The sequence below is a fragment of the Gopherus evgoodei genome, chromosome 7 (genome assembly GCF_007399415.2).
Source record: "Gopherus evgoodei ecotype Sinaloan lineage chromosome 7, rGopEvg1_v1.p, whole genome shotgun sequence".
NCBI classification, from domain to species: domain Eukaryota; kingdom Metazoa; phylum Chordata; order Testudines; family Testudinidae; genus Gopherus; species Gopherus evgoodei.
Window position 1 is genome coordinate 95,109,384 of NC_044328.1, and position 27,354 is coordinate 95,136,737.

The 27,354-nt window shown below is 38.2% G+C and overlaps 1 protein-coding gene across 1 annotated transcript in view; it reads left to right on the forward strand.

The window, feature by feature from the left end:
• The first annotated feature begins 357 nt into the window (after positions 1-357).
• LOC115655108 (histone deacetylase 11-like) overlaps positions 358-27,354 on the forward strand; it is a 62,128-nt gene continuing 35,131 nt past the window's right edge. The window contains exons 1-3 of the mRNA XM_030570239.1: positions 358-500; positions 4,866-4,966; positions 21,288-21,404. Coding sequence (XP_030426099.1) covers positions 434-500; positions 4,866-4,966; positions 21,288-21,404 — 285 coding nt within the window. The 5' untranslated portion in view covers positions 358-433. The remainder of the gene's footprint in view (positions 501-4,865; positions 4,967-21,287; positions 21,405-27,354) is intronic.

Genomic DNA, 27,354 nt, shown 5'->3' on the forward strand with positions numbered 1-27,354 from the left:
AGTTCCTGGAGGATAGGTCCATCAGTTACTATTAGCCAAGATGGTCATGGGTGCAATCCCATGCTCTGGGTGTCCCTATGTCTCTGACTGCCAGATGTTGGGACTGGATGATGGGATGGATCATTGGATCATTGCCCTGTTCTGTTCATCCCCTGTGAAGCATCTGGGGTTGGCCACTGTCAGAATACAGGATACTGGACTAAAAGGACCATTGGTCTGACCCAGTGTGGCCATTCTTATGTTCTCAACAAGCCAGACAATGGCCCCACTGCTTAACGTGGGGCGAGGTCATTAGATTTTTCTTTACCAATCATTAGGAACAGTGATGGTTCTATTTTTTTTTTCCTTAAGGCCTCACAGAACTGAGCTGTATCATGAAGTTCCACCAACATGCTGGCCTATTGTATATTCTCCAGACTACAACATCACATTTATGGGATTGGAGAAGCTACATCCGTTTGATGCAGGGAAATGGGGGAAAGTAATCAATTTCTTGAAAGGTAACATAATGACAAGGTTACACTTATTATTCAACTTTTGTTTAAGTGGTGTTAAACTGACACTTGTGCAAAGAAAATGGAACAGAAGTAATTGCATGCAAGCTCTATAAACATTAACTATAGTTATTGCTAATATAGAGAATAAGTGCTCTACATTACTGTCTGTCTTGCTTTCTGGGCAAACCATGCTTTTTTTCTTTTTAAATGTATCACCTTTGTAATACTTGAGTGTCTGTGAAACCACAACTTAAATCTCAGCAAGTTTAACTTGCCCTTAACATTTCTTATGTAAATTGAGGTCCATGCACTTTACACTGTTGACGCTCTTGCAAGTGAGAATTTAAAAACTGAGATTCTATCTGAGCTTCTTGGACATTAAACAAACTGCAGCAGTTTTCTTTAAAGCATGGTTTGCTCCACTGTCCTTGGCACTTTCTTCCCCACCAATATTTTGCCAAGAACTTTCCACCCCAGTTGTGGCTGCATTTCTGTGGTGCTGTGTGTATGTAGAGTGACACTCACATAATGATTGTCAATTTCACTCTGCCATTGGGTTTGAAAAACAGCAGGAAAAATAACTAGTTGGTTAATTTCATTCTGACCCACTGCTGGGCAAAACTATGAGCAACAGCAAAAGTATAGGAGCTGCCTATATAAAGACTCATGAAGGAAGCAATGCATTAGTAGGTTATTTTCAAATCATAAAAGCTAGAAACATCTTTAATGGTAGCTTAGCATGCAAAATTCCAATCACTGCAGAAAGTTCCCTACTTTTCAATAACAGAGGATCAAGTGAATTTTTCAGACTGTTCCAGAGTACTTCACAAACTGTATATGGTGGAGAAGATCCCAAATTCATGCCAATAAAACATTTATAACAAACCATATAAACTATTCTGCTTGTGCTACATATTTTAAAGAGAAATTAACATAAAATTGTTTGAGACTCTTAAACGTGTTTGCCTGTTTTCACATTGCATCACCTGTGAAGTTAGTACTATGAATTGAACTGTTGGACTCTAACTAGGGACTCTTGTGCTTGTGCTGATTCAGGTATAGAAGGCAAAGGCCCTGTGTTTTTAGAGTGCAAAGCATCCTGTTGGTACTCAGTAAATTATTTATCCTCAGAACAGGTGCAATACAGGATGAAAAAGTGCAAGTATACCAGAGCTGCTGCATCCACATCTGTTAGAGTTCAGTCTCAATACTCATTTAATGTTTAGTCTCTCTGAGACTATCATAAAGAAGGCCAAATTAATGCCAGTTGACATAGGTATACTGAGAGACTGCCTTTTGACATATACTATCAAATGCTTGTCAGACACAGATGACCCCATCCACAAAATTCCACTTTATCAACTGACTCTGTTCGGTTTTTCAAACCACAATGATGTAATGAACATTTTGACATTTAATGTACTTAGTGTTCATTGTGGTTACAAACTGAATACTAAATGTTTTCTATCAGTACTAGATTACAAGGTGATGAGAGGGAAGATAAATTAATAAAAGATTGTCTTTATAGACTGGAAGCAGATGCGGTTTAGCGGTTCCAGTCACTATTTATTTTAAAGCTAATCCTGAAACTAAAACTGCACAATGGCTCCAGTTCTACTGAAATGAATGAAAAAAATCTTTCTTTTGCATTGTGATCCTTGTAAACATGTGAAATACTTGACTTCCAAGGGGAAGCACCGAGTATGACTGAATGTAACTGGAGCATTTTGGTTGCTTCAGTCTCTCTTTGTAACCGTATCGCAGAAGAGAGAACATTCCACCCTGACTCTTACCACTAAAAAGTTTTAATGACTAGCTTGCTGCATTAAATTATATATGGTGCGAATCTGACTTACTCTTGAGATTGCTGATGAAACCTAATATATTTCAAATTAAGTAGCAAATCACGTTTCAGGAAGAAGGAGACTAACTGTGGCTTGCATATATCCATCCCTTACTATTTCATAATGTTGTGATAATTAATGTTTGTAAAGTGCTTTGAGATCATCTGATAGAGGCATAAAGATTAGTGTGCTGAGAGGCACTAATATTGCTGTTTACACAAATTAAAAGTTCTGTGCAGAAATACTGTTGGGAATTTCAAATATAAGAATTAAGGTCAGAGCTTGTAAAACTTGAACACCTTTTCACCTGAGGACTGAGATTACTTGGCCGGGTCAAAAACACCTGTCAGACACCCCATGCCCAAGCCAGTGGCCCACCCACAGCCATGCCTATTGCATTGACATTGCCATATATTCATTCTTCCATCAATAAAGCAACTCTGCCTCTGCACATGAATTAAATTCTTCCCCTCAGGAATGCATTAAATGCATTCTGATATTCTCCCCAGTTAATGAATTCTGGGACCTTTCCCAGTCCCCTTCTTCAATCAATGAATCTTGACTTCCATCCCTTCCATCCCCCAATTAATGAACACTGGGGCCTTCTGCCTTTGTTGAGCTCCTCTGAGGTTGCTGCCCTTCTGGACACACTGGTGTTTCTCCCAATTCCTCTTCTTCATGTGGACACTTCTGCTTTTCACTCTCCAGTTCCTCACGGAAAAACTGATGACACTAGACTCTTCCCCCCCCCCACCCATTCCCATTTTGTAGAGGAGAAGGGGCACTCTGTTCCCTGCATCCCCTGACTGGAAAACTACTAGAGGCATTTTGGCTACTCTGTTCTGATACTTACTTCTCCCTTCAGGGAAGAAGTTATCTCCTTGGCCCTGCTCATCTAGAAAAAATTTCTATGTGAGCTGGGTGAATTGGCAAGGTGGGTTTTTCAAGCCTTGGTCAGTAGGAACACAGAAGTTCTACCAGTGCAGATTTTATTGCAGATATTCTTTTATACCATGCCAGTGGAAACAAAATCCATCAGGTTACATTCTTTATGCAGCTGCATTAAGAAAGCTTTTCACAAAGTGTAGTTGCTCATCAGACACATACTCTCGTACTATATAATATAAACAATTATAGAGACAAGGTAGGTGAGGTAATATCTTTTATTGGGCCAACTTCTGTTGGTGAGAGAGACAAGCTTTCGAGCTTACACAGAACTCTTCTTCAAGTCTGGAAAAAGCTCTGTGTAAGCTGGAAAGCTTGTCTCTCTCACCAACGAAAGTTGGTCCAATAAAAAAAATTACTTTGCCTACCATGTCTCCTTAATATCCTGGGACCAACGTGGCTACAACAACTCTGCATAAACAATCATGTAATGATCACTGGTGTTATACTTTTAACAGCTGATCACCATAGATAAAGCATGCATAACTGTTCTCCACCATGGGCATTGCTTAGCCATCCCTGATGCACTGAAATGAAGTTTGGTGTACCATCCAGCAAATGTATCCACATGTCCCTGCTTGCATTAAAAATATCTCACTCACACACACACACCCATGTACAGACATCTTGGGGTGATATTTAGGAAAGCAGTAGTTTGTACTGGTAAAACTTAATTTTATGGAAGCCTATGGGCCACCAAATATGGAGAGCAAGTAATTGCTTCCTGGCTTCTGCAAATTAAATATCAGTAGGGGTTTGACAATGTTAAATGTAACAATTAAGCCTAGATGTTCATGTCTTATCAGAACTCCCTAAGTAATTATTATTCTTTGAATTTTGGTATTTCCTGCTCTGATGATTCAGTGAATTAAATGTCAGTGCTTGACTGTGGAATTTGCAGTAAAATATACACCTCTACCTCTATATAACGCTGTCCTCGGGAGCCAAAAAATCTTACCGCGTTATAGGTGAAACCATATTATATCGAACTTGATTTGATCTGCTGGAGCGTGCAGCCCTGCTCCCTCTACACCTCCCCCCCCCCCCGAGTGCTGCTTTAGCATGTTGTATCCGAATTCTTGTTATATTGGGTGGCATTATATCTAGGTAGAGGTGTATTAAAGAATCAAGGTGAATAATTGCTGATACCAGGACCAGAGTTTTCAAATTGTATCCATGTTTAAGCTATGAGTGCCCTTTGGATATTTATTCTGGTGTTTAGCCTCATCTGTCTTCTATTCTAAACCTTCACTGCCTACCTTCCTTTCCAGTTTAAACAAAGAAATTAGCACTTTGAAATTATGAAGTGGCCTATGAGCATTATTAAATTCTTATTATTATTTTAGTTTTATCCATAAACAATTTTGTTATATTATTTATGTGATTAATAACTTGTGTAGAGTGTGTGTTTGAAGCATTTATTAGCACTTTGAATCAAAAGTCCATTTAATGGAAAGTACTGTAGGAGCTCCAACACCTACAAGCCAGATTCTAAAATTGTAGGGAGAAAAATTGGAAAGTTCAGCAATGCTGAATAACAGTTTTTTTCTTCCTCCTTTTTTTTCCCCTGCTGTTTCAGAAGAAAAACTAATTGCAGATGACTTGATTGTACAAGCACGAGAAGCTACTGAAGAAGATCTGTTGGTTGTCCACACAAGACGCTATCTGAATAAGTTAAAGGTGCTGTACCCACTGGTTATCTTTGAAATAAACTTTTTGGAATTTATTTCTGCGGTAGATGTCCTGCCACTGGCATAATGTTGCTTCCTTCTTCCTGGTCAGTGCCTGTTAACGAACCAGCAAATTCCAGTTCAGCAGTTTACCAGAGGTATATTCTGGATTTTCCCTCTAACTTTTTAACTCTTATTCAGAATTATTGTTTCAAAGTCAAACCTCTGTTTGTCATAGTGCACAACATTTAAAAGTTTGGTGGTAATTGTTGAAATTGGTACTGGAAGTCGAGTCTCTACATTAGCAGAATTGACAAGCTGTCAGTAATCTTGAGATTACGTTGGATACAGACTAGGGCCTATATCTTGAGGTGAAGGTGCAACTGAGCAATAGTGCCACTAAGACTATTATTAACTGTATCCTAAAATATTTTCCTTCCTTTCCTAGCACTAAGTGGCAGCATAAATGAGATCTAAACATAATCTAGACTAGAATATTTCTGTTCTGTATTTGGGGGAAAAAACAGATGATACCATATAGTGATGATAACGCTATTGCCATTCCACTTTTAACTCTGGAGGCTGTTAAACAGAAGCTGTTAAAGCTAGACATTTTTAAATCAACAGGTCCAGATAATTTGCATCCAAGAGTTTTTTAAAGGGCTGGCCTAGGAGTTCACTGGACCATTACTGTTGACCTTCAATAAGTCTTGGAACAATGAGGAAGTTTCAGAAGACTGAGAAAAAGCCTATTTTGTTCTAATTTTTAAAAAGGGTCATTTTAGGCCTATCAGCCTGACATCACTCGCTGTCAAAATAATGGAGCAGCTGATACAGGACTTGATCAATAAAGGATGAAAGGAGGGCACCATGATTAGTGCAAATCAATATTAATTAGCTCCTGTCAAGCTAAGTTGATGTCTTTTCTGATGAGATTATACATTTGGTTGATAAAGGGAATAGTGTTGATATAATATACTTAGACTTCTCTAAGGTATTTGACTTGGTACTGCACAACATTTTGATTAAAAATCTAGAACAATATAAAATTAACATGGCATACATTAAATGGCTTAAAAAATGGCTAACTGAGAAGTCTCAAAATATAATTGCAAACAGGGAATCATCGTGAAGCAACTCTGTTTCCACTGGGGTCCCACAGAGATTGCATTTTTTATCATTGACCTAAAGAAAACATAAAATTATCACTGATAAAGTTTGCAGATGATACAAAAATTGGGGGACTGGTAAATAATGAAGAGGACAAGTCACTGATTCAGAGTGATCGGGGTCACTTGGTAAACAGGGCGTAAGCAAACACTATGCATTTTGATACGCATAAATGTAAATGTATATATCTGGGAACAAAGAATGTACGCCATATTTACAGCATGGGGGATTCTATCCTGAGAAGCATGGAGTCTCAAAAAAGATTTGGGGGTCATAGTGGATAATCAGCTGAACGGGAGCTCCCCATGTAATGGTATGGACAGAAGAGCTAATGCAATCCTGGAGAGAGAGAAAAAATCAACTGAACCAGGTTATTTGAAATTTTTAAATAATTAAGCAATATAATCATGTTAAGATATATACAAGTATTTATACTAATACTACAAATACAGATCAGCAGAATGAGTGCTATACATTTTTATATCAGGAGGTAGCCATGTTAGTGGCACCTTAAAGACTAACAGTTTATTTGGGCATAAGCTTTTGTGGGTAAAAAAAACACCTCACTTCTTCAAATGCATGGAGAAGAATCTGAAGAAGTGAGGTTTTTTACCCATGAAAGCTTATGCCCAAATAAATCCGTTAGTCTTTAAGGTGCTACGGGCTCCTTATTGTCTTTATACATTTTTATAGTTGTTTCCAGGTTCCTTTCAATATCTTTCTCAGCTGTAGTCAGTCTAAAATTGAAATATACAGAAGACAGCTATATGCTGTAATATATATATGCAGAATGACTACTAACAAAGCAAAACTTAATGAAGTTGTCCTATAATTTCTCTGGTAGGTTTATCTGAAATGTAGATAAAAGTCTTATAAATACCTCTGAGACAGAAGCATAAGCCAACATAAATCTTTCCATTTAGCTTTTCTGTCTAACTTTGATTCTGAAGTTATATTCTCTTCCCTCATCTCCTTTGAAAATCTGCTTTTGCTGCCTCTACAATGTTGCCCATGTATTCCATTGCCTTAGCTTCATGGCTAAAGTCCTCCTCAGTGCCTTCCTCCCCTCTTGCCATGACCATAGCCTTTCCCTTTGGCTTCCCATGAGCTCTTCAGATTCCAGCATGTCCACTAAGTCGCTTCCTCCTTTCTCACTTGAGCTATCATTGTTTATTATACAACCCGGTGATATAATTTACCAGCGACAGGGTCCCTCCCTTCCAAAATGTTTAGAGCAACACAATTGATAACAGACATATAGTCCTGCAACTGTTGGTACAAGATGTTTCTTATTCATAGCTCCTGGCATTTGGGACAGCTTTTCTTTGGCTCTAAACTTAGATTTTCTTTTTCTTAAAAAAAATTCCTGTTGAAAATGCCTTTTAAATCCCCTTATCCCTTTACTAGAATTTTTTGTTTTAACTTTGTAACTATATTTTCTCTGTAAAGCATTTTGGAATAAACTTTTGTGGAAGACAGTGGACAAAATAGAGTTATATTTTAAGTATATCAGAAAAAAATTAAAAGCCTAAAAACAATTGGTAATCAGGCTGCTACCAGCCTCATTATAAAATAATCTTGTGTAGAATGTAGATTACCCCTCAGCATGGTAAACAAATGTACTGTTGTCACAGAAAGTGTGGGAAGAGGATTAAAGGCTCTGGGGGAAGACTGAAAATATAGAAGGGAAGATGAGAGAGACTACGGTGCTACATAGACTATGGGTGCTGGTTTTGCTTTACAGACGTGTCACCCTAAAATGTTCATAATCAAAAGCAATACTTTCATGTTAGGTTTTCCAGTCACTTAAACAAAGTGAGTTTTGCCCATGTAGTTTGATAACATCCAAACCCCCAAAAGAACTACATCTTTATTGCATATCTTTGAACATACCATAATAATAATAAAAAAGAAGACATTACATAATGGCAAGTGAAATGTGCAGGAGTGAAGACGTTCGGTGGGATGCTCTCAAAGGAGAGTGCTCAAATGTAGACTTTACCATGAATACTTCTATCACTTGAAATGGACTTAATGTAACTGGTTGGTTGTGTCTTGTTCTCTTCTGCAACATAGTTAACATGTTGAAGTCATCCTGCTAATTGTACTCATTTTTGTTTTTTCTTGTGCTCCAGGCAAAATGACTTTTTGGCAAATTTAAGTGAGCATAAGGAAATTAGTAACATTTGAAACAATTAATTTCCTCCATAGCTCTAGGGTTCTAGTCTTTACAAGGGTAAGTTCTGTTTTATTTTAGAATGAAGTGCTGTAGTAGTTAGAGTAAATGTTGAATAGAGCATTAAAAACAGAATATACTATACTAGTTGTTCTTCTACAAAAAATAGTTGCTTAATGGGTTCAGGTTTTATGTAATTTTAGGAAGGCATTTGTTTAGGGATTTCTTTGTGCCAGTCTGTTGAAAAAAGAGGCTTCATGCTTGAAGAGATGTATGTAGCACTAGAATACAAAAGAACAGAAAGACAAAAGTGTGCTCAAGGGTGAGAGAGACCTTAATTACAATCTGCGTGCCATCTGTATTGGAAGGCTTAGAATGCCAGTTGATATCTCTACGTATTAACACTGAATAGAGAGTGTTCACTGACTATTCTAATTGTAAAAAGATTATTTTTGTTGAAATATCTTTCTTTGAAAATGTACTAGAAAAGATGCTGTGGATAGAATGAGATAGATGAGTACAGATGACATAGAATCTGAATTTAGAAACTCTCCAACTATATTTATAAGTGGAAAATAATGATCTTATATGCTGTAATTAAGAAGGAGCTGCTCTGAGTTTGCCGTCATTGCTTTTGGACAATGAAAGCAGACTTGAAATCTCAGTTTTTGAGCATTGTATTCATCTGCCTAGTGGCTCCCTTCCTCATGTGATGTTGGTCACTTGTGTTGCTTCCTACTGATCTTTAAACCTCTTGACTCACCTATTATAATCTCACTTGAGGCTTCATGCCTTATTGATTCTGTTCTTACCAGAGCTTCTCTCAATATTGAGCCTTGGTTCCACAGAACCACCCAGCATACATTTATTAAATAATTTCTTGAGGCAAGAAAGGAGGCACTATGTGCATAGCATAGTTCTAAGTGCCATACAGGTGTTTCTAATACTTATGAGGAGGACAGCTCTGCAGTCATTGACCTCAGTGGACTCTGAGCCCTCAGTGGTCATAAGTAAGGCTATGTTTTAGTCACGGGTATTTTTAGTAAAAGTCATGGGTCACGGGCAGTAAAACAAAAACCTGTCCATGACTTTTGCTATATACCCCTAACTAAAACTTGGGCCTGGAAGTTGCAGGTGCTGGGGGTGGTGGTGGCCCAGGACCTTCACTGGTGCTGGGGGGACATGGGTGGCGGCGTGCAGCTTGGGACCCGGGCTGGGGAGGGGAGGTGGGCAGCGACCCAGGACCCTTGCTGGTGCTGGGGCATGGCGCAGGTGGCGGCGCATGACCGAGGACCCCTGCTGGTGCTGGGAGTGTGGAGGATTGGCAGGGCTGGCAATCCCTACCCGGCTCAGACCGGAATGTCCCTGCACTCCTAGATGGAGGGGCGGCCAGGAGGACTCCACGCAATGCTCCTGCCGCAGACACCGGCTCTGCAGCTCCCATTGGCTGGGAACTGCAGCCAATGGGAGCTGTGGGGCAGCGCATGCGGGCGTGGGCAGCGTGCGAATCCCCTGGCCCCTCTGCGTAGTTGCTGCAGGGACATGCAGGTGGGAACTGGGGAGCTCCCCACCCCAGGTAAGTGCCACCCTGCACAACTCCCTGCCCCAGCCCTGAGCCACCTACCACACACCCAAACTGATGCTGCTGGCCACTGCAGAAGTCATAGAGATGACAGAAAGGCTGTGAGAGACATGCAGCCTTAGTCATAAGCTACAGATTATCACTGTATACATGATTGGCAATTGACCTCCTTACTTCTCTGGCATGGTGGCAGTCCAGGAGAAATTGCAATTATGAATGGACTTCCAAACTATAGTGACCAGGGTCACTCCTGTTTTGGGTCTGAAAACCTACTTGGGAGACTACACACTTAGAGTACTTTGTCTAGGAACCATAGCTACATATAAATGTTCTGGGAGGAAGTGCAGTCCTAAATATACTAAGGACATTCAGAAGCCTAGTATTCCAGAGGGTAATCATGATGGATAAACAAGCCACCTTATTTACAAAAAAACAGAGGGTATCAGAACATTCTTTCTGTGCTAAGAAGCCCTACTGGTGTTGGGAGTGAATGCTCCTTGTCCTCTAACTATTAGTTACAGATTGGCTGAACTGTTTGGTAGTGGAGTCAGATGAATTGTCTCTGAGCTAGAAGGCTGTGGCCCGTATCTTTCTCAAGATACTAGATATCTGTACACAATGCCCCTGAACAAAAGGTAGTGGTGTTCCACAAAGCTGTGGAAAGAGGTAACATTGTTACGGAGACACATTCTCTATCTGTTTGTGAGGGAAGGTTGCATATGAATTCCTATTAATACTTCTGATAGCGATGGCCCTGACCAGGCTCAGGAGAAACAAAGATTCACTTATCTTCATAGCCCCCTACTGCCTAAAACAAATATGGTTTTCAAACTTGTCTTGGACAAAGAAGGCTAGTTCCATTAGGCTAATAGTCTTGTCACATCTGAATGCACAGGATAATGGCATCTCTCTACATACCATCTCTTCCTGTCTGTATGGCTCCTGCAACTATAGAAATCAAGAGGCATGACTTGTGAACTGTCCTGTGTACTCTTGGTTGCTTGGAAGGAGTTTTCTAGAAGGACTTACAGTTTGAAAGTGTTCAAGTTTTAAGGTCTGGTGTGAAAAGGCCCACACAAAGTCTGCTTGACTGCCTTTTAACTCAGACAAGTGAAGGACAGATCTACAAACAGCAAATCTAAGCCCATGCTCTGATGAGCAATGAGAGCTGTTCATATTAGCAGGAATGCATAGTGGAGTGTCAGTCATGAGAATGCTGTAGCAAAACTGAAGGTGAGGTAGAGAGCCCCTGGAAAATTCCCAACTTCTGTGGGGAGACAGGTGAACTGAACGTTCACTGTGTTAGTAGCAGCCGAAGAGGCTGACCTAAGATTTTTGATGGGGAGAAGACAGGCTGAAGGGCAGTTGGAGGGGAGGTAAGATAGGACTGAGGGGACAGATCAGGAAGAACTCTTGTAAATTGAATTTTTAAGTGGAATAATTATGCTTTTTAATATCTGTATATCTTTAACTGAAAAGTTGTCCACAGATGGACACTTTTCCTTCACATCCTTTAGTAAAAGTAAAGTTCTAGTTGCAGAATGTGACCCTGGAGATTTTCAGATGCTTCCTGGAAAGCTTTAAGTCCCTAAGGCAATAAATTAATTATGAAGAATTTGGCTTTAATATTTGTATCCATCTTGCTCCAGCATTTGTGTTTTATAAAGAAATACTTTATCCATTTACTTCAAATCAGCACTCTGAAATTTCAAAAGGAAATAAGCACCAATAACCCTAAGAAATATATGGCACCCTATAAATCTTACACTTCTGGGATGCACAAAATAGAAACAATTTACTGTTTTACAATAACGTGTGAGTGAACACTGTAATAGAAATTACTTGTGCAAACTGGATCACTCTTTTGCTTGTGTGTCAGTCGAGTGCAAGGTATTGTTCTTCTGGGAATGTTATGACACATAGTCTGTTCCACACCTTAGGTTGTAAGAGCAATTGATCAATTTATATAATTACGAATTAAGTTAAGTTTATGAAAAAACTTATTAACTTTTTGTATGTGGAAACCCAAATTGGTCATTCTTGGCACACAAAAAACAAGTCCCAGAAGCTCTGATTTTTAGTTTGATGTATAAAAGAAACACGTTATTTACAATAGGAAGTGGAGAGCAATCGATTATACAATTCAGTATAAAAAATTCCATTGTCTGTATTTGTTGTACAAACATACATTATTTTATTGCTATAAAATGATGACAATCTTTCAGAAACTTTACTGTGGATAATTAGCATGCATATATATATATATATATATATATATATATATATATATATATATATATATAAAAATACAAGGTAAAACAATAAACATCTTCAGATATCCTTAGACTTCTTTTAGCCAGTTCCATAGACAGCAGTAGTTATTTCTCCATGGCTCCAAATTCCTACAGATTTTTGTATGAAAATCCCTCAAGTCATGACGCTCACACTGTCTCTGTTTTTAAAAAGCATTGTTGATATATCTTTTTTTTTTCTCACCTTGACTTTTTTTACATTGTTTTTTGATGTAACTGACAAAGTTTTTGTAATGGTCATTGGTTATTTACTTTTCTTAACTTTTATAAAAAGTTCTTGAAATCAGTTAATTGATTTTGACTGTCACTTAGACTCTTGGGCAAATAGTTATTAAATTAAGATCGCTAGGATTTCCTGCAGAAATGTTATTTGTAGGGTAATGTAGTGTGACTATATACATGGAAATTCAATTATAGATAAGTAAAACTTGTACGCTGAAAGGTGGTGGAAGTATTCTCTCACATTTGGTATTGGCTGGGGTTGTCATTAGTTCAGTCTAGCGTGCTTTACTACTCAGGCTTTTGCTTTGTAACTTTGGGCATCCGGCATTAGTCACGTGGATACATGCCTTACTGATCAGTACATAAAATGCCTTTGTCAGGTAGCTTTGGCATCTGGCTCCGTAAGAATCACTGAGAAAAACTGTCCTATATCTTAAGAATATTAATAAAATCACAAGAATTGTGTATACATTTTCTCTTTATTAAGCTTATATTTGAGATGCACAGAATAACCACTTTAAAAGGTTGAAAAAATCATATGTAAATCCCAGGAAATTTACAATATTTACCACCCAAAAAATTGAAGACTAATGGTTGAAAGATTCAAAAATGGTATATTATGATGGAATGAAAATAGTAATGTAATGTGAATACTTAGGCAACCTTAACTAAAACTATTGTTACCATCATACCTATGCAGAACTCTCCTGCAGCCTAACCTGCAAAATGAGAGGTGCAACTGTGAAACGACAAGATTTGGTGGTAGGTCTGCAGCCCTTATGGAGCAAGTAGTTCTGCAGAAGTTTTTAACTGAAGCACTTTTTCCCCCCGGAAAAAGGTATTATATTACTTCAGTGCTTGATTTTCAGAGGAGCTGAATGCTCACAGGTCTTGTTGATTTCAGTGGGAATTAAAGGTTCTCAGCACTGATGAAAATAAATTGGGCCTTAGCTGTGTCTTCACTAGGACAGAAACTTGTGTCTTAAATAACGTGAGTTAGCTAACACAAAGTAAAACCCTAATGAAGACAAGGCAGTTTGTAGTTGTCACACAAGATAGTATGCAAGGTAAAGCCTGTGGAAGCATACGGTTAACTTCAACCTAACTCATGTGAAAATGGCAAACTGCCTTGTCGTCATTAGGATTTTATGTTGTATTAGTTAACTTGAGTTAAGACACAACTTTTTTCCCCTAGTGAAGACAAGGCCTTAGTGTCTGGTTCCTAATAAGATTCTAAATGTGAAAGACTCAATAGTTGATTGGCTTCAGACCTTTTTGTGCTGTTTCCTTGAACTTGATACTTCCTTCAGAAATCCACTCCAGATATGAATACCATTTTATTTGTAACATCTAAGATATTATTTTAATTGTCTTATTTTCATTAATGAGCTGTTAAAAATACTGGTTTACTTGGATGCATAACATGAAAGATGGTATACCAAAGTTTGCTTTTGATCACTCTCATGCTGTCTACTTTAATGTGACATCTCCCCATTGAAGCTGTTTTTCTGTTTCTTTTGTTTAGATTTAACTTTGATCTCCAAAATCGTAGATACTGCTTGCTATAAATAGCAATTTTGGAAATATTTTAACCTTTTCCATTATAATAAATTGGTGTTTTATATAAGTTAAGGAACTGTTCCTGCTAAAGATGGACGCCTCTATGAATGTGCTTAACTTTATCCACATGAACAGTCTCAGTGAATGAGTAAATGAGATTATTTATAATGTTTAAAGTTAAGCACATGAATAAGTCAAGTTTTTGCAGGATCTGGGCCTAAGTGAAGAGCTTTTAAAAGCTAACATCCTGAAATGGTGGTGCATACTATTTTGTGAGTTAAACTTAATAATACTGTCAAGTAGTTTCATTTGGGTGTTCGCAACAAAAGAAAAACTCAGATGGTTAGTGGTTTACTTGGTCTGTCTAATACATGCTTTTATTTTACCTCTCTTAAACAGTGAGGGAGTAAAATATTTAGAAATAAAACATCAATTGGATTATTACCCTCAGAAAAGTACTTACTCCCACTTCTGAGCAGAATACGGTGAAATTTTAAAAAATTCCTATAGCATTATCAGCGCAAATAAAAATGGGTTAGGTACACTTTGTAACCACACAAGAACATATAAGAGAAAAATGAAGACACATCATTGAGTGCAGTGTTTGCTGTGTGTGGGAAACTTGCTGTTTGTTACTCTTATGAACACAGGACCCATTTTGACTGGAGGCAAGTTCCTGAGTTACATGCAACAAGTACAGTGTATAAAGGGATGGAAGTAGGATTAAAAAATTGATGATGACTGAATGAGAACAAATGTCTACTAAAGAAATAGTTATATGTATTGATTTATAATACTGTATGTTATCTAGATAAGCTTAATGCAGAAAGTACAGTGACTTCTAAGATTACTATATAATCTCTGTCCTTTTGTTCCGCATCAGAAGAAACTAATAAAGAGCAATGTCATGAAGACAGATATTTCTGACCGATTGACAGTTTGGAAAATTAAATTACCATCTATTCCAAATGTTTGAATATATTTCTCTTTAATTTTTTTGTACGCATACAGAACCATATCTTGGAGGGCTTTCAAGAGGTATCCAGTAAATCATTTTGCGCTTCTGCTATGCACATAAAATACTATGAATATAAAATATTCATTATTTAGTCATTGAATTGTGATGTCTTGCTAGAGTGACCAGTGATACATTGGCTACATGTTGTATGCAAATCATTATCGTTATCTGTTATTACTCTGTACTTTTCCTTTGTAATTACATTTTGATTTTTTCTGTACACTCAGTGCTTTTGTTTGTAATGTTGATGTGGTACTAAGTTATTTTTATAATAGGAAGTCTCTTCATGATAGAATTGTGGCTTCAAAGTAGCATTAGACAGCTTGCCCCATAAGTACATGGAAACAATTCATCTAAATTAGGCTTAATTTATTGGTATTGAAAGTTTACTGTGCTTACTCCAGTGTTGATTACTGAGTTAGACCTTCAAATTGTGGCATGCTTTTCCACTTGTAAAAAGTAGAAATTATGCTTGCAAGTACATGCGCAGTATGTAATGAGTATGACACTTTTAAGCCATTGTGTGTAAATCTGCCACACTCAGAAATTGGTGCAGAGTGGGTGAAACTACAAATATTGCCATACAAATACAGTAACATTGTGTGATTAGCATTCATTCTGGCTGGGCCACTTTGAAATGGTGTCAAGTATCAGAGGGGTAGCCATGTTAATCTGGATCTGTAACAGCAGCAAAGAATCCTGTGGCACCTTATAGACTAACAGACGTTTTGGAGCATGAGCTTTCGTGGGTGAATACCCACTTTGTCGGATGCACGGACATGCATCCGACGAAGTGGGTATTCACCCATGAAAGCTCATGCTCCAAAACGTCTGTTAGTCTATAAGGTGCCACAGGATTCTTTGCTGCTTTTGAAATGATGAACCTTGAGCTGAAAAACCTTATGAATTGAAAATTGTGGCTAGGTAAAGTTGTATTTCATAAAGGTGTAACTTTCACTAAGAAGTCCTCTAATCTTAATATTATTTTTCAGTTTATATGGGACACATGAACAGTAAATACAAGCATTTTGATAGTGTCAATTAATAAAAATATGCACCCCTCAATAAAAGATTGAGGCCCTGAGTAAAAAGAAGTCTCTGTCAAGTAGAACCGCCAAAACATGGAATTTCCAATTTGCAGGAAATTTTGCATTTTTGAAATATGATTTAGTTCCAAATCAGAATGAATGTAATTTAAAAAAAAAATTCTGTGAACCAGCAGTCCTTCCTCTCTCTGCCTAAAACCCACACATTTTGGAAACAGTGGCACAGTGTTTATAAAATGAAATCTGCTCCCTAACCGGAACAGCTGCTGAGTGAAATTGACATTCTGATCAGTTTCACGGCTGCTAATAGCAGCTGCTGGAGCTCCCATGTGTAGCTGGGTGACATTTTTTTGGATGAAGTAGTTTATTCACTGAAAAATGTAGTTTGTCAACTCAAAACTATTGCACGTTTGACCCAGTAGTTTTGGCTGGGGAAATTTTTTTCAGGATCAGTGAACTGCAAGCATGTCTTTCTGTTCTCTTCATAAACTTTAGCTTGCTGGTTAGGGCATTTGCCTAGGATGTGGGAGAACCAGGTTTGAGTGCCCACTCTGGAGCAGGGACTTGAACGCTTATCTCCCCCTTTTCTAGGTGAGGGCCCTAACCGCCAAGATATTTTCTCTTGTAGGGTGAATGTGTCTCAATCTCTCCTTTTGAAACTGTTCTGCTGTGCACAAATACTTAAAAATTAACTGGGCCATAGAGAATGGGAGAATAAAGCATTGACCTGGAAGGTAGGAGATGTGGATTCAAGTCCATCCTCTGAATCAGGCAGAGGGGACATTTGAATCCACATCTTCATCCTCACATGTGAGTGCTTTAATCACCAGGCTCTAGAGCACTTTCCAATTTGCTGACAAATTCCCAACATTTTTTGGAACCAAACTGAATATTGCCTCTGATTTTTTTGGTTTGCTGGCTGAACGGAAAAATCAGTTCTTTCCCCAGCTCTGCTCCCAAAATTTGTAGTTCCGTGCTGGGGACTCCAGGGCTTTCAGGCTTCTGGGCCAGCTAGCATCATAGTGAGCTGACTGGCCTGGGAATCTCAATGCCCTCACATTCCTCCCCTGGGGCAGCCCCTTGCAGACTGCCCTCGAGCCACAGCCCTGGGAGCCTGTTCCAGGACTTCCAGGCTCCCAGCTCTACAGCAGAGAGCTTGGAAGTTCTGATGGCAGGGCTGGCCTGAAGCTGCAGACAATGATCAACTATCTCAGAATATTCTGTATCTTGTGTCTCAACATCTTTTGTGGTGTTTTAGCCAGCCCCTCCATTGCAGTGTAATCCATAATCAGTTATTTATTTTATGAAATTAATATATTTATAAAAAGATCTATCTATTTTGCCAAATATGACCAGAGCCAGTGCTTACATTCAGGACATTATACATTTGATATTTTCATATTTAAAAAATATAATGTATGTATATATGGAAAATTTCAGATTACCCAGTGATATATATTCAGTCAGCGCTATAACAGCAGCATTTACACTCAAGTTATATTGGCAACCAGAGGTGCTAGAAAAATGAGAATAATTATTTTAAAACACACAAAAATCCTTAGACTATAGAAAAGGTGATCCCCAGACCATGGCTTCATAACCCACTTCGAGATTGCAAATCCAAGCTTGAGCAATATTGTCTTAAAGGTTTGTGAGAAAAGTCTACAAAAATCAGAGGGTAAAAATCTCTCTGTTAAATTGATTCAAAGAATGATCGTTACTGCTCCTTTTCAGACCTTATGGAAGATCAAGGTCCAGTTAAATATTTGACAGAACCATTTGGATAGGATAAATTGAAAAATAAGATTCATAGCTCTGCTTTACCCTTAAAACAAACATACAGATGCTGATGTTAGCCATTTGCTTTTATAAGCAGGCTTATTAAACATAGTTATCTGGAGCTACTGTAACAATGGCTATTTGCCATGAAGCAAATTCTTTTGTTAGATTTGTGCATAGGAGCCACAAACAAGTCTGACAAGGGGTATGCCATTCTACTGCTCAACTCCTATAGAAAGCACATAGGAAAGCAGAATTTAGCTCCTTTTCATTCCTATGTGTAGTTACAGTGGGAAGCCTTGCATGAGGGATAAACATGATAAAATATTGCCCATTCTCCAGTGTGTGGCGTACATTGAATCAATACACAGTGCTTCAAACGCTTCATCAACACCAACTAGAGAACTAAATTTACTTAGTAGGCATGAAAGACTTAGGGAACAGCTACATCAGCAGAGGTACTGGAACTGTGTGCAGACTCAGGAAGCTGACATTGCTTTGGCATGCATCCATAAAATCAGCTTTTTAATTATGTATTGGTCTAGAAACCCTGTTTCCCCCTTTTTTTAATGCAAGCTTCAATTCTGCCAGAGTTGCTGGAACAGGTATCCTCATTCACCAAGGCAAGTGTTTCACATGCCCAAGATTAGTGTGTGTGTGTGGGGGGGGGGGGGGAGTTTAGCTCAGCCCGTACAGATATCTTCGCCTCATAATGATAAATCCTGTCAACATACGTGACAACCATTTAACCCTAAACAAATGAAAATATGTTTTGTAAAAACGCCATTTTTGGCTTTATGAATAGGATTCTGTGGATAAGACATCCAAAACAAACTTATTTAGAAGCTCTTTGTTATCAGACACGTTCCTGTGAACATTTAAAGCATATCGAGTATTATAAACCTTTACATTCCCATTCATCAGCGTATGCACAATGTACCCAGCTATTTGATAACATTGTCATCAGACAGGTGAAGAGTCTGCCGTGAAAGTAAATCAGAGGGTGGTTGTAAGGCTGTGTGACATAGTCTGAAGTTGATTGCATCTACATCACGGGTCATTAGAAAAACCCCATTTCAAAAGATTGACCACACAGTTAACCTATCTTATTTGCAACTGGTTCAGGGATAACTCACAGGTGCCTTGGCAGGTCAAAACCTGGTGGGCAGATGGTTGGGTCAGTGACATTCCCGTTTATAGGTGTTTTATTGTTTCATATTTAGGGTTATTAACCTGATAGTCATTCAGTATGATGAACATGTAGTATAAAATGCAATTATTAAGTGGTATATTATTTTCTTCAGTTTCTAACGCACACAGCTAATTATGAGAAGGAGGGGTGGGGGAAGGGTAGGATAATCAATTTTGGAAGTAACAAGAAAAACATCTGGGCAGAACTGTGTCAGAATATGACCAAGGACGCTAATTTCCTGACTGTTATAATCTTTCAATAAAATGTATATTTTCCACTGTTTTAGCTGTATCTTTCAGGACTGAAGACTTTTCTCATGATTTATGTTTATCTTACACTAAATATCTAGTCAAGTATTCTGTTAATTAGAATAAAAGGAACATATATAATATATACCAACATTGAGAGTTCTTGGGCTTTAATTTTCTGAAAACATTCTTTAACTGCCCTTAACCATGAGTGCAATACTTTGAGTCATCTGTGTAGTCATAAGAATACCAAGATGGAATGATTGCATCATGATTCCAAATGTTTTGTTATATAAAAGATGGATTTGACTCTTTTTAGTGCCCCATTTCTTCTTTTTCTGACCCTATTTTCCCTTTTCTTTTTTAAATGTTCATGTAAATAGATGTTTGCCGTGTTGTAGCTGTGGTCTGTTTCATGCTTTTCTCCTTAGCTGGCACTGTGCAAATGAAAGGGGCGGTATAGTAAGGCTATACTTTACTTTGGCCAAATTACATTGTGGAGGAGATTACAAATTGTATTATTACACATTGGTTACAGTGTGTTTATAGAACTGGCAGAAAACGTCAACATAATTTTTTTGTGAAACGTTCTTACATTTTCCAGCCGTCTGTAGTGCTTGATACCAGATTTTTATATTAGGCCAAATTCAGCACTGGAGTGCAATTTTAAGATGCACTAGGGGTGAAACTGGCTCTTTATAGTACCAACCAAAAGATACAAGAGCTTTTAAATAGATTTTAGAAAGTCTTGCCACATTAAAAGACGATAGTGAAGGTAATTGTATTAAGGATGGACAGCTGGTATTGTGAAACTTTAACAGTTTCCAATATGGTATAAGCCATATGTTGTCTTTGAAATCTCTTTCAATATAAAAATATAACAAACTCTTAAGTGAACTGCTGTCAAAGTAAGCAATGCTGAATGTATATAGTTCTTATGTTTTAAACACCTTAGTGCCTAGCTGCTCCAATAAATGATACTTACAGTCTTCCTTTAAACTGCTTTGGCCATAGGTAGTCATAATGTGAATACCTAAGGAGACTAAATAAGAATATAGGTGTTATTCTTTTGTTAAAATTCACCCACCAGTTGCAATCGCACAACTGGTGAAATAAGAGAATCACAGAGGTGCACAGAATCTCTTTAAATTTCATTATGCTACAGGGACTGGGATCCACTCAAAATCCTTGTGCAAAGGTTTCCAATGTATTGACCTGAATATCTTTATGAAATATTGAGTAATAACTTGAAATGCAGATGTTATATAATCTTAGCTGTGATTTAGGTTTTGAAATATATTTAGACATGTTATAGCTCCTAACACTGTTAGTATGGATCCTTAGAAGTAATATCTGCAAGTTCTTCACTAGAATAGATCACGTATTTTAGAAGTAATTCTTCAAATCATTCTCTTGATTACTTGCTTATTTAATGCAACATTTGCCTCGAAACATTCCAGGAGTGTGTAATATGCAAAATAAATTTTACCTAATCTTGCATTAAAATAATCAAATTATTATTCATTGTTTAAGCTAAGATATACATAAAATGTTCATTAATAAGTGTTAAAATTCTTAGTTCAAATCTATTTGATGTATTCTTTTGATCCTTATGGTTCAGCAATGTAGTAAGCACAGCTAACTATTAATACCATTAAAGAATTTTCACTGTTGTTTTTCTAACATTATTAGCCTATTTAAAATTTGTACATCACTGGAAAATTAATAATTTTGTCAGACTTTGACATCAGAATCGAAAATCTGACTTCTGAAACATAATGTTTCTCATAAATTGCAGTTTGAGACCTGCTGGTCTCTAAAAGAAAGGAAGCTGTTTAGAGGCCAATATTAATGATTGCTGTTATAGACATCGGGTTTTTCTGTAGGGAGAAAATGCTGTATGTTAAAGCCACATGCTTTTGTTTAGTAGATAGTAACTGTGTGACAGAATATTAAAGTAGTAGTTTGGAGATAAGGTAAATTATTCAGAAACTAATTCGTAATTATTCTTTATTTTTTTCTGTAGTGGTCATTTGTAGTGGCTACAATTACCGAAATTCCACCAGTTCTCTTTCTTCCCAATTTCCTTGTTCAGAGAAAGGTTCTGAAGCCTCTAAGAACCCAAACAGGAGGAACAATAATGGTAAGCTATTGATGCTTTTTTCTACTGTCTGTCATCAATTTGAATTAATGAACTACATTTTTTAAATGTAACCACTTCCCTTTTGTCATAGGTTTTATAATGTAGAGCTGTCTGTGCTTGTGTACCAATGGATCTGTGATTAGGTGGGTTTACTAATCCTACACTGGACCAGGGCAGGACAGGGGTTAATGATCTGTCCTAGAGACAGTGGCTAAATTCAGCATGACATTGCAATACCTAGCAGCTGTATCAAGATGAGAGGGCATGAAAAGAGAAACAACCGCTAAGAAGGGGGAGATTTTTGACCCTACTCAGGATGTCATCTATTCTTACAATTCTTTTTTTTCTGGTACCATAGGAAAAAAGGATGTGCTGCTTAAAATGAGTTTCTAGTCTGAAATATAACTAGTGAGGAAACGACAGCTTCTTACTGTTCATTTTGTGTATTCAGAAGTTCAGATCTGCTCATTTTAGTGATTAAAATACGGTTTTACTGCTTTTTGCTGCTGTTCGCACTATAGCGAGAGCACAGCTAAAATGGAGTGAGCTGTATTCTGTTTAATCATAACAGAATTGTTTTCCAAGTCCCAATTATTTACAGCTGTTCTTCCTCACTGCAGGCAGTGGAGTTGCACAGGTGTCACTGAGGGCTTAATTTGTCCTACAGAACCTTTATTAGAGACGGTGATATGCCAGATGGAAAGAACTTGAGACTCTGAGCTAAGGCTGAGTTTGCAGGGCTAGTAGTTGGGAAAAAACATCTTTTTCATTCAAAACTGAACGCATTTTGACTCTGAAATCAGAGAGGCAACAGCCACTGAACCCATCTATGATTTTTGTCAGAATAGAAGCACATTTCAGAAAGCAAACCGCAGTGCTTCAAGACTGTAGTGGTATTCCATATCTCTTTTCACAGGAACAGACCTGTAGCAGCGAGTTTATAAGTTGAAAATAAATGATCTTATCTAAATTCACAGTTGATGTGATGGCAAATAGATTTTCACTGCAACTACTGCATTTTCACTCTTCCCTGCCCTTCCCAAACTAGCAGTTACAATGAAGACCTGTGGAACGGTACAGAATCCCACATTGCTGTTCCTGAATTTTGTTAAGGTTAGCTATTGAAGTGCATTGTCTTGAGGTTCAGCAGTGTACTACTTCTTTTTCTTTCAGCACTAGAAATCAGAATAAAAGATCTATTGCAACTTACTACCTGATATGAAAGGTGGAGGAGGCGGCGAAGCTATAGGGGAACTGTAAAGTAGCAGGAGTATTTTAACAAAACTGAGAGGTTATCTATGTTAATTGTCTATCCGTGGGATAATAGGCACTTTGCAGCAATCAGACTGTTCATTAAAAGCAAGATGCATTTTTTTTTTAATTCTTCCTTTGGTGAATAACATCAAAGATTCATTGAAGATGCAAATAACATATAAATACTTTAGGAGGAGTGGAGTAACAGAGGCCACAAGGCTGGGTGGGGGAACCTCAGTCTGCCTAGATCCCAAGGTCCTCCTTCCCCCTCAACTCCAACACCCCATCCCCCCATGAGCGCATGGTCCGAGTGTGCAATCCTGGGTCTTGTTTACCACTAGAAGCCAGCCCTTTCTGATCCATAAAAACAGTCAATCATCTGACCCGTAGCATCATAAGCAGCACAACTCCTGATTTACAACTAAGGGGACAGAGAGTGGGACAACTAACCATTGAGTAGAAGCTTTTGAAAATCCTAGTGTAGTTTAAATGGGGGGGGGAGGAGGCACCCAGCAGTCAATCAGCCTCCATTCCCTTTTGCCAAGCCAACAGCTAAGCAGAGAACTGCTGTCCGGGGAGTGGCAGAGCTTTTCTTCCTGCTGGGCATACATTTTGGGCTTTTCTCATTCCCTGCTGTCCAGTCAAGGTTCTCCCCTGCTACAGATGGTAAGAGGGTATTATTTAAAGCACCCAAAATAGGACATTAATTTCACACTTTGTTCAAAAAGTAAATAAAATTAAAAACTTAAAATTAATTAAAATATACTGTTAAAAACATCTATTTTAGATGTTGTGTACATCATTGCTAGCTTTGGAAAATGCTGTGTACCCAAAAGAAGGGTTGATAGTACCATAAGAAAGGAGACTGCACTATAAAAATGGTGTGTCCAGTATAATTTAAAATTCATGCAGTAAAATATCTTGTCCCATGTGTTTTCATTTATGTGGCAGTATTATCTGTCTGTGCTTACAACAATCAGTGGGCTTACAGTAAATTATATTAAGTATTTGTTGTTCAGATTTATGCCTATTTTAAGAATAGCAACATATTATTGTATGGCAAGAAGCATTCCTGGTGCGAAGGCACATAACTGCTAGCGCTGTGGAAAGGACTTGCCTGGTTTTCTACAGTGTAGTGTCTTTAGACTGGACTTTTTGAAGTAATATGGCACACAATGCCAAATTCTCCCTTTACGCTGGGGTGAGCAAACTATGGCTCGGGGGCCACATCTGGTCCTCAAGACGTTTTAATCTGGCCTTTGAGCTCCCACCGGGAAGCAGGGTCTGGGGCTTGCCCTGCTCCAGAGTGCCAGTCGGGGAGCGGGGTCAAGGTCTTGCCCCACTCTGCATGGCTCCTGGAAGGAGCATCATGTCCGTCCTCTGGTTTCTACACGAAGAGGCAACCAGGGGGCTCTGCACGCTGTCCCCGCCCCAAGTGCTGCCTCCGCAGCTCCTGTTGAACCACCTGGCCACACCTCTGTGTAGGAGCAGGTGCGGGGACATGCTACTGTTTCTGCTCCCAACCCCCTCCCGCACTCAACCCTCTGCCCCAGCCTACAGCACCCTCCTGCACCCCCAACCCCTCATCCCTAGCCCCACCCCAGAGCTCGCACCCCCAGCCGGAGCCCTCCTGCACCCCAACCCCCACTTTCGTAAGCATTCGTGGCCCACCATACAATTTGTATACCCAGATGTGGCCTTCAGGCCAAAAAGTTTGCCCACCCCTGCCTTCCATCCTTGAAATGCATGTACATAGTGCCAGTGAAAGTGAGAGGGACCTAGGCACGTGTAACCTAGGGCAAAATTTGCCCCATAGCTCTGAAGAAATGTTGTGTGAGTCATTAATAGATACTCAAGAAGAAATTATCACAGCTGTCATGGGGAAAACTCTTTTTGATGTTAATGAACCTGGTTAGGTTCACAGAGGAGTTTGTCATTAATATTTATTTGTGAATGTATTATTAATTAATTACTGTTGAAAAAATACTTCAAATTAGCATTTGCCAGTGGGAAGATATGTAGTGTTCTTAGAATTCGATAACAACTTAGTGTTCAGGCTGCACAGGGCACCATATATTTTTAGTCTGCATTGCAAATGGAGTAACTGTAACTCAAAGAACTTCAGAAAATGATAGAATTACGTATTCTAATGATAAACAGTCTCAAGATAGGTACTTAACTTTTTTTGGTTTCTAACCTGGGCTAGATTTGACCCAGTGGCCTAGAGATGGAGAACCACTATATCTACATTACCTATCTTTTGATCCTCTCAGCCTCATCCAGTGGTTCTCACATTGAAGTCAGAATGCTTTCCCTGTTGAGTCAAGGTAAACTTTAAACTCCCTTACACTGAACCTTCTTTTTCAGTCAATTAAAAAAAAAATGTAAGCAGTATTATCGAGGGCACTGCACTGGGAGTCAGAACTGTGCTTTCTTCAGTGCTCTGCTTCTCACCCCTGTTTGGGCAAGTCGTCTTACCGCTCCGTGTCTCTGTTTCTGCTCACATCCTTTCTTTGTCTTTCCAATTTACTCCCAATCCTGCCAATACGTACACACATGCTTTAACTTTATGCACGTTGAGTTCAACAGGACTGCTGACAGTACTTAAAGTTAGGCATGTGCATAAATTATTGCGGGATTGGGGCCACGGATTTGTAAAGTCTTCAGGGCAGAGACAGTATCTCGTTATGTTTGTAAGAGTGCCATGCACAACGGGCCTCTGGTCTTGGTTGTGGCCCCTAGATGCAACTGCAATACAAAGAATATTATAATCAGTTTAGGGCAGATTGCCAGTATCCTTTTTGTAAAAATTCCATCACAGTAAGGCAGAACTAGTGACATTATAACTACCCTATTATTTAGATGAATTATAGATGGTTGTGGGGAAACAGCTATAATTTTCTACACATGCTTATTTAATAAGATAAATCTAAATAGTGTTTGAATTCTTACTTTCAGTATTGTTTAGCATTTATTCACAAAATTTTCATATGTTTTTTTTCTCAGGTTAACGCTCAAAATTTTATGTCCAGTGTAGGGACTATTTATAATATTATTTGGCATTTATATAATGCTATATTTCCAGGCTCTCTGTAAACATGTACAAAATAAATTGCCTTCCCTTGTTAAAATTTCTGCTCACTGGTGCTGTAAACTGTACAAATTGTTTTCCCTAATTCTACAAATGAAATGTCATCTTTGTTTGTCAAGAATCTCCAGTTTTCTGCAAGTTGGTGGAATCAGTCATCAATAGGTATTCTGGAAAGAAGTAGAATTGATAGCTGGTGGGTGGGCTCAGACAACAATCTAACATGTATGATTGTCTGCTATGAGCATTCAGAAATCACTTTTGACAATATGACTTAATTAATTTTAAGCACATAATGGCATCTTAATTAATTCTCTTTGTGAAAGATTCATTTGCTTACTGGTCATTGGTATTAAACATCTAAAGCATTTTGTAAAGTTTGAATCTGTTCTCTACATAATCATGCTCAAATGGTGTTGCAAAAACTGTTTGATGATTTTCAAGACTTCTAGTTTAACAGCATAATTACTTATCCGTTTTGATGTGACTTACATCTTCAGAATGACACCAAATTCTCTGACCAGTTTAAAATAGGTATCTATATATGTACACATACATTTGGCAGAAGCATTGCTAACGTGTTGGTGAAGATGAGAATTAAATAACATAGCAGATCATGAAATCAAGTAGCAAACTGGGAAATATAGTAAAGGGGAAAGATTTTACATAAATTACTAACAAAGGTGGAAAAGTGGCAGAAGAGGTCATGGCTCTCCTGTGGAGATTACATCCATCTTGAAGATAAAGGTCCCATTTCCCTCTTCTTTCTGCCATGGGTTGTGGAATAGGATGGACAGCTTCTACTACCAAGTCACCTAGGCAGTGCTGGGGCCAGTGGTACTCTCCATATTTGTGTACTGCTACAAGTTGTTGGGTTTTGATTAGGGCTGTCAAGCAATTAAAAAAATTAATTGTGATTAATCATGCAATTAATTGTGCTGCTAAACAATAATAGAATACCATTTATTTAAATATTTTGGATGTTTTCTCATTTTCAAATATATTGATTTCAATTGCAGCACAGAATACACAGTGTACAGTGCTCACTTTATATTTATTTGCACTGTAAAAAACAAAAAAAAGTATTTTTCAATTCACCTAATACAAGTACTGTAGTGCAGTCTCTTTATCATGAAAGTTAAACTTACAAATATAGAATTATGTACAAAAAAAATAAAACCATATAAAATTTTAGAGCCCAACTTCAGCCAGTCGCTCAGGCAAACACGTTTAGTTACAGTTTGCAGGAGATAAAGCTGCCGCTTCTTGTTTATAATGTCACCTGAAAGTGAGAACAAGCGTTCGCATGGCACTGTTTTAGCCAGTATCGCAAGATATTTATGTGCCAGATGCGCTAAAGATTCATATGTCCCTACATGCTTCAGCCACCATTCCAGAGGACGTGTCCATGCTGATGATGGGTTCTGCTCAATAATGATCAGATTTTGGAAGGCACTTCAGATTCTTAAACCTTGGGTCAAGTGCTGTAGCTATTTGTGGAAATCTCACATTGGTACCTTCTTTGTGTTTTTTGTCAAATCCGCTGTGAATGTGTTCTTACAATTAACATGTACTAGATCATCATCCAAGACTGCTATAACATGAAAT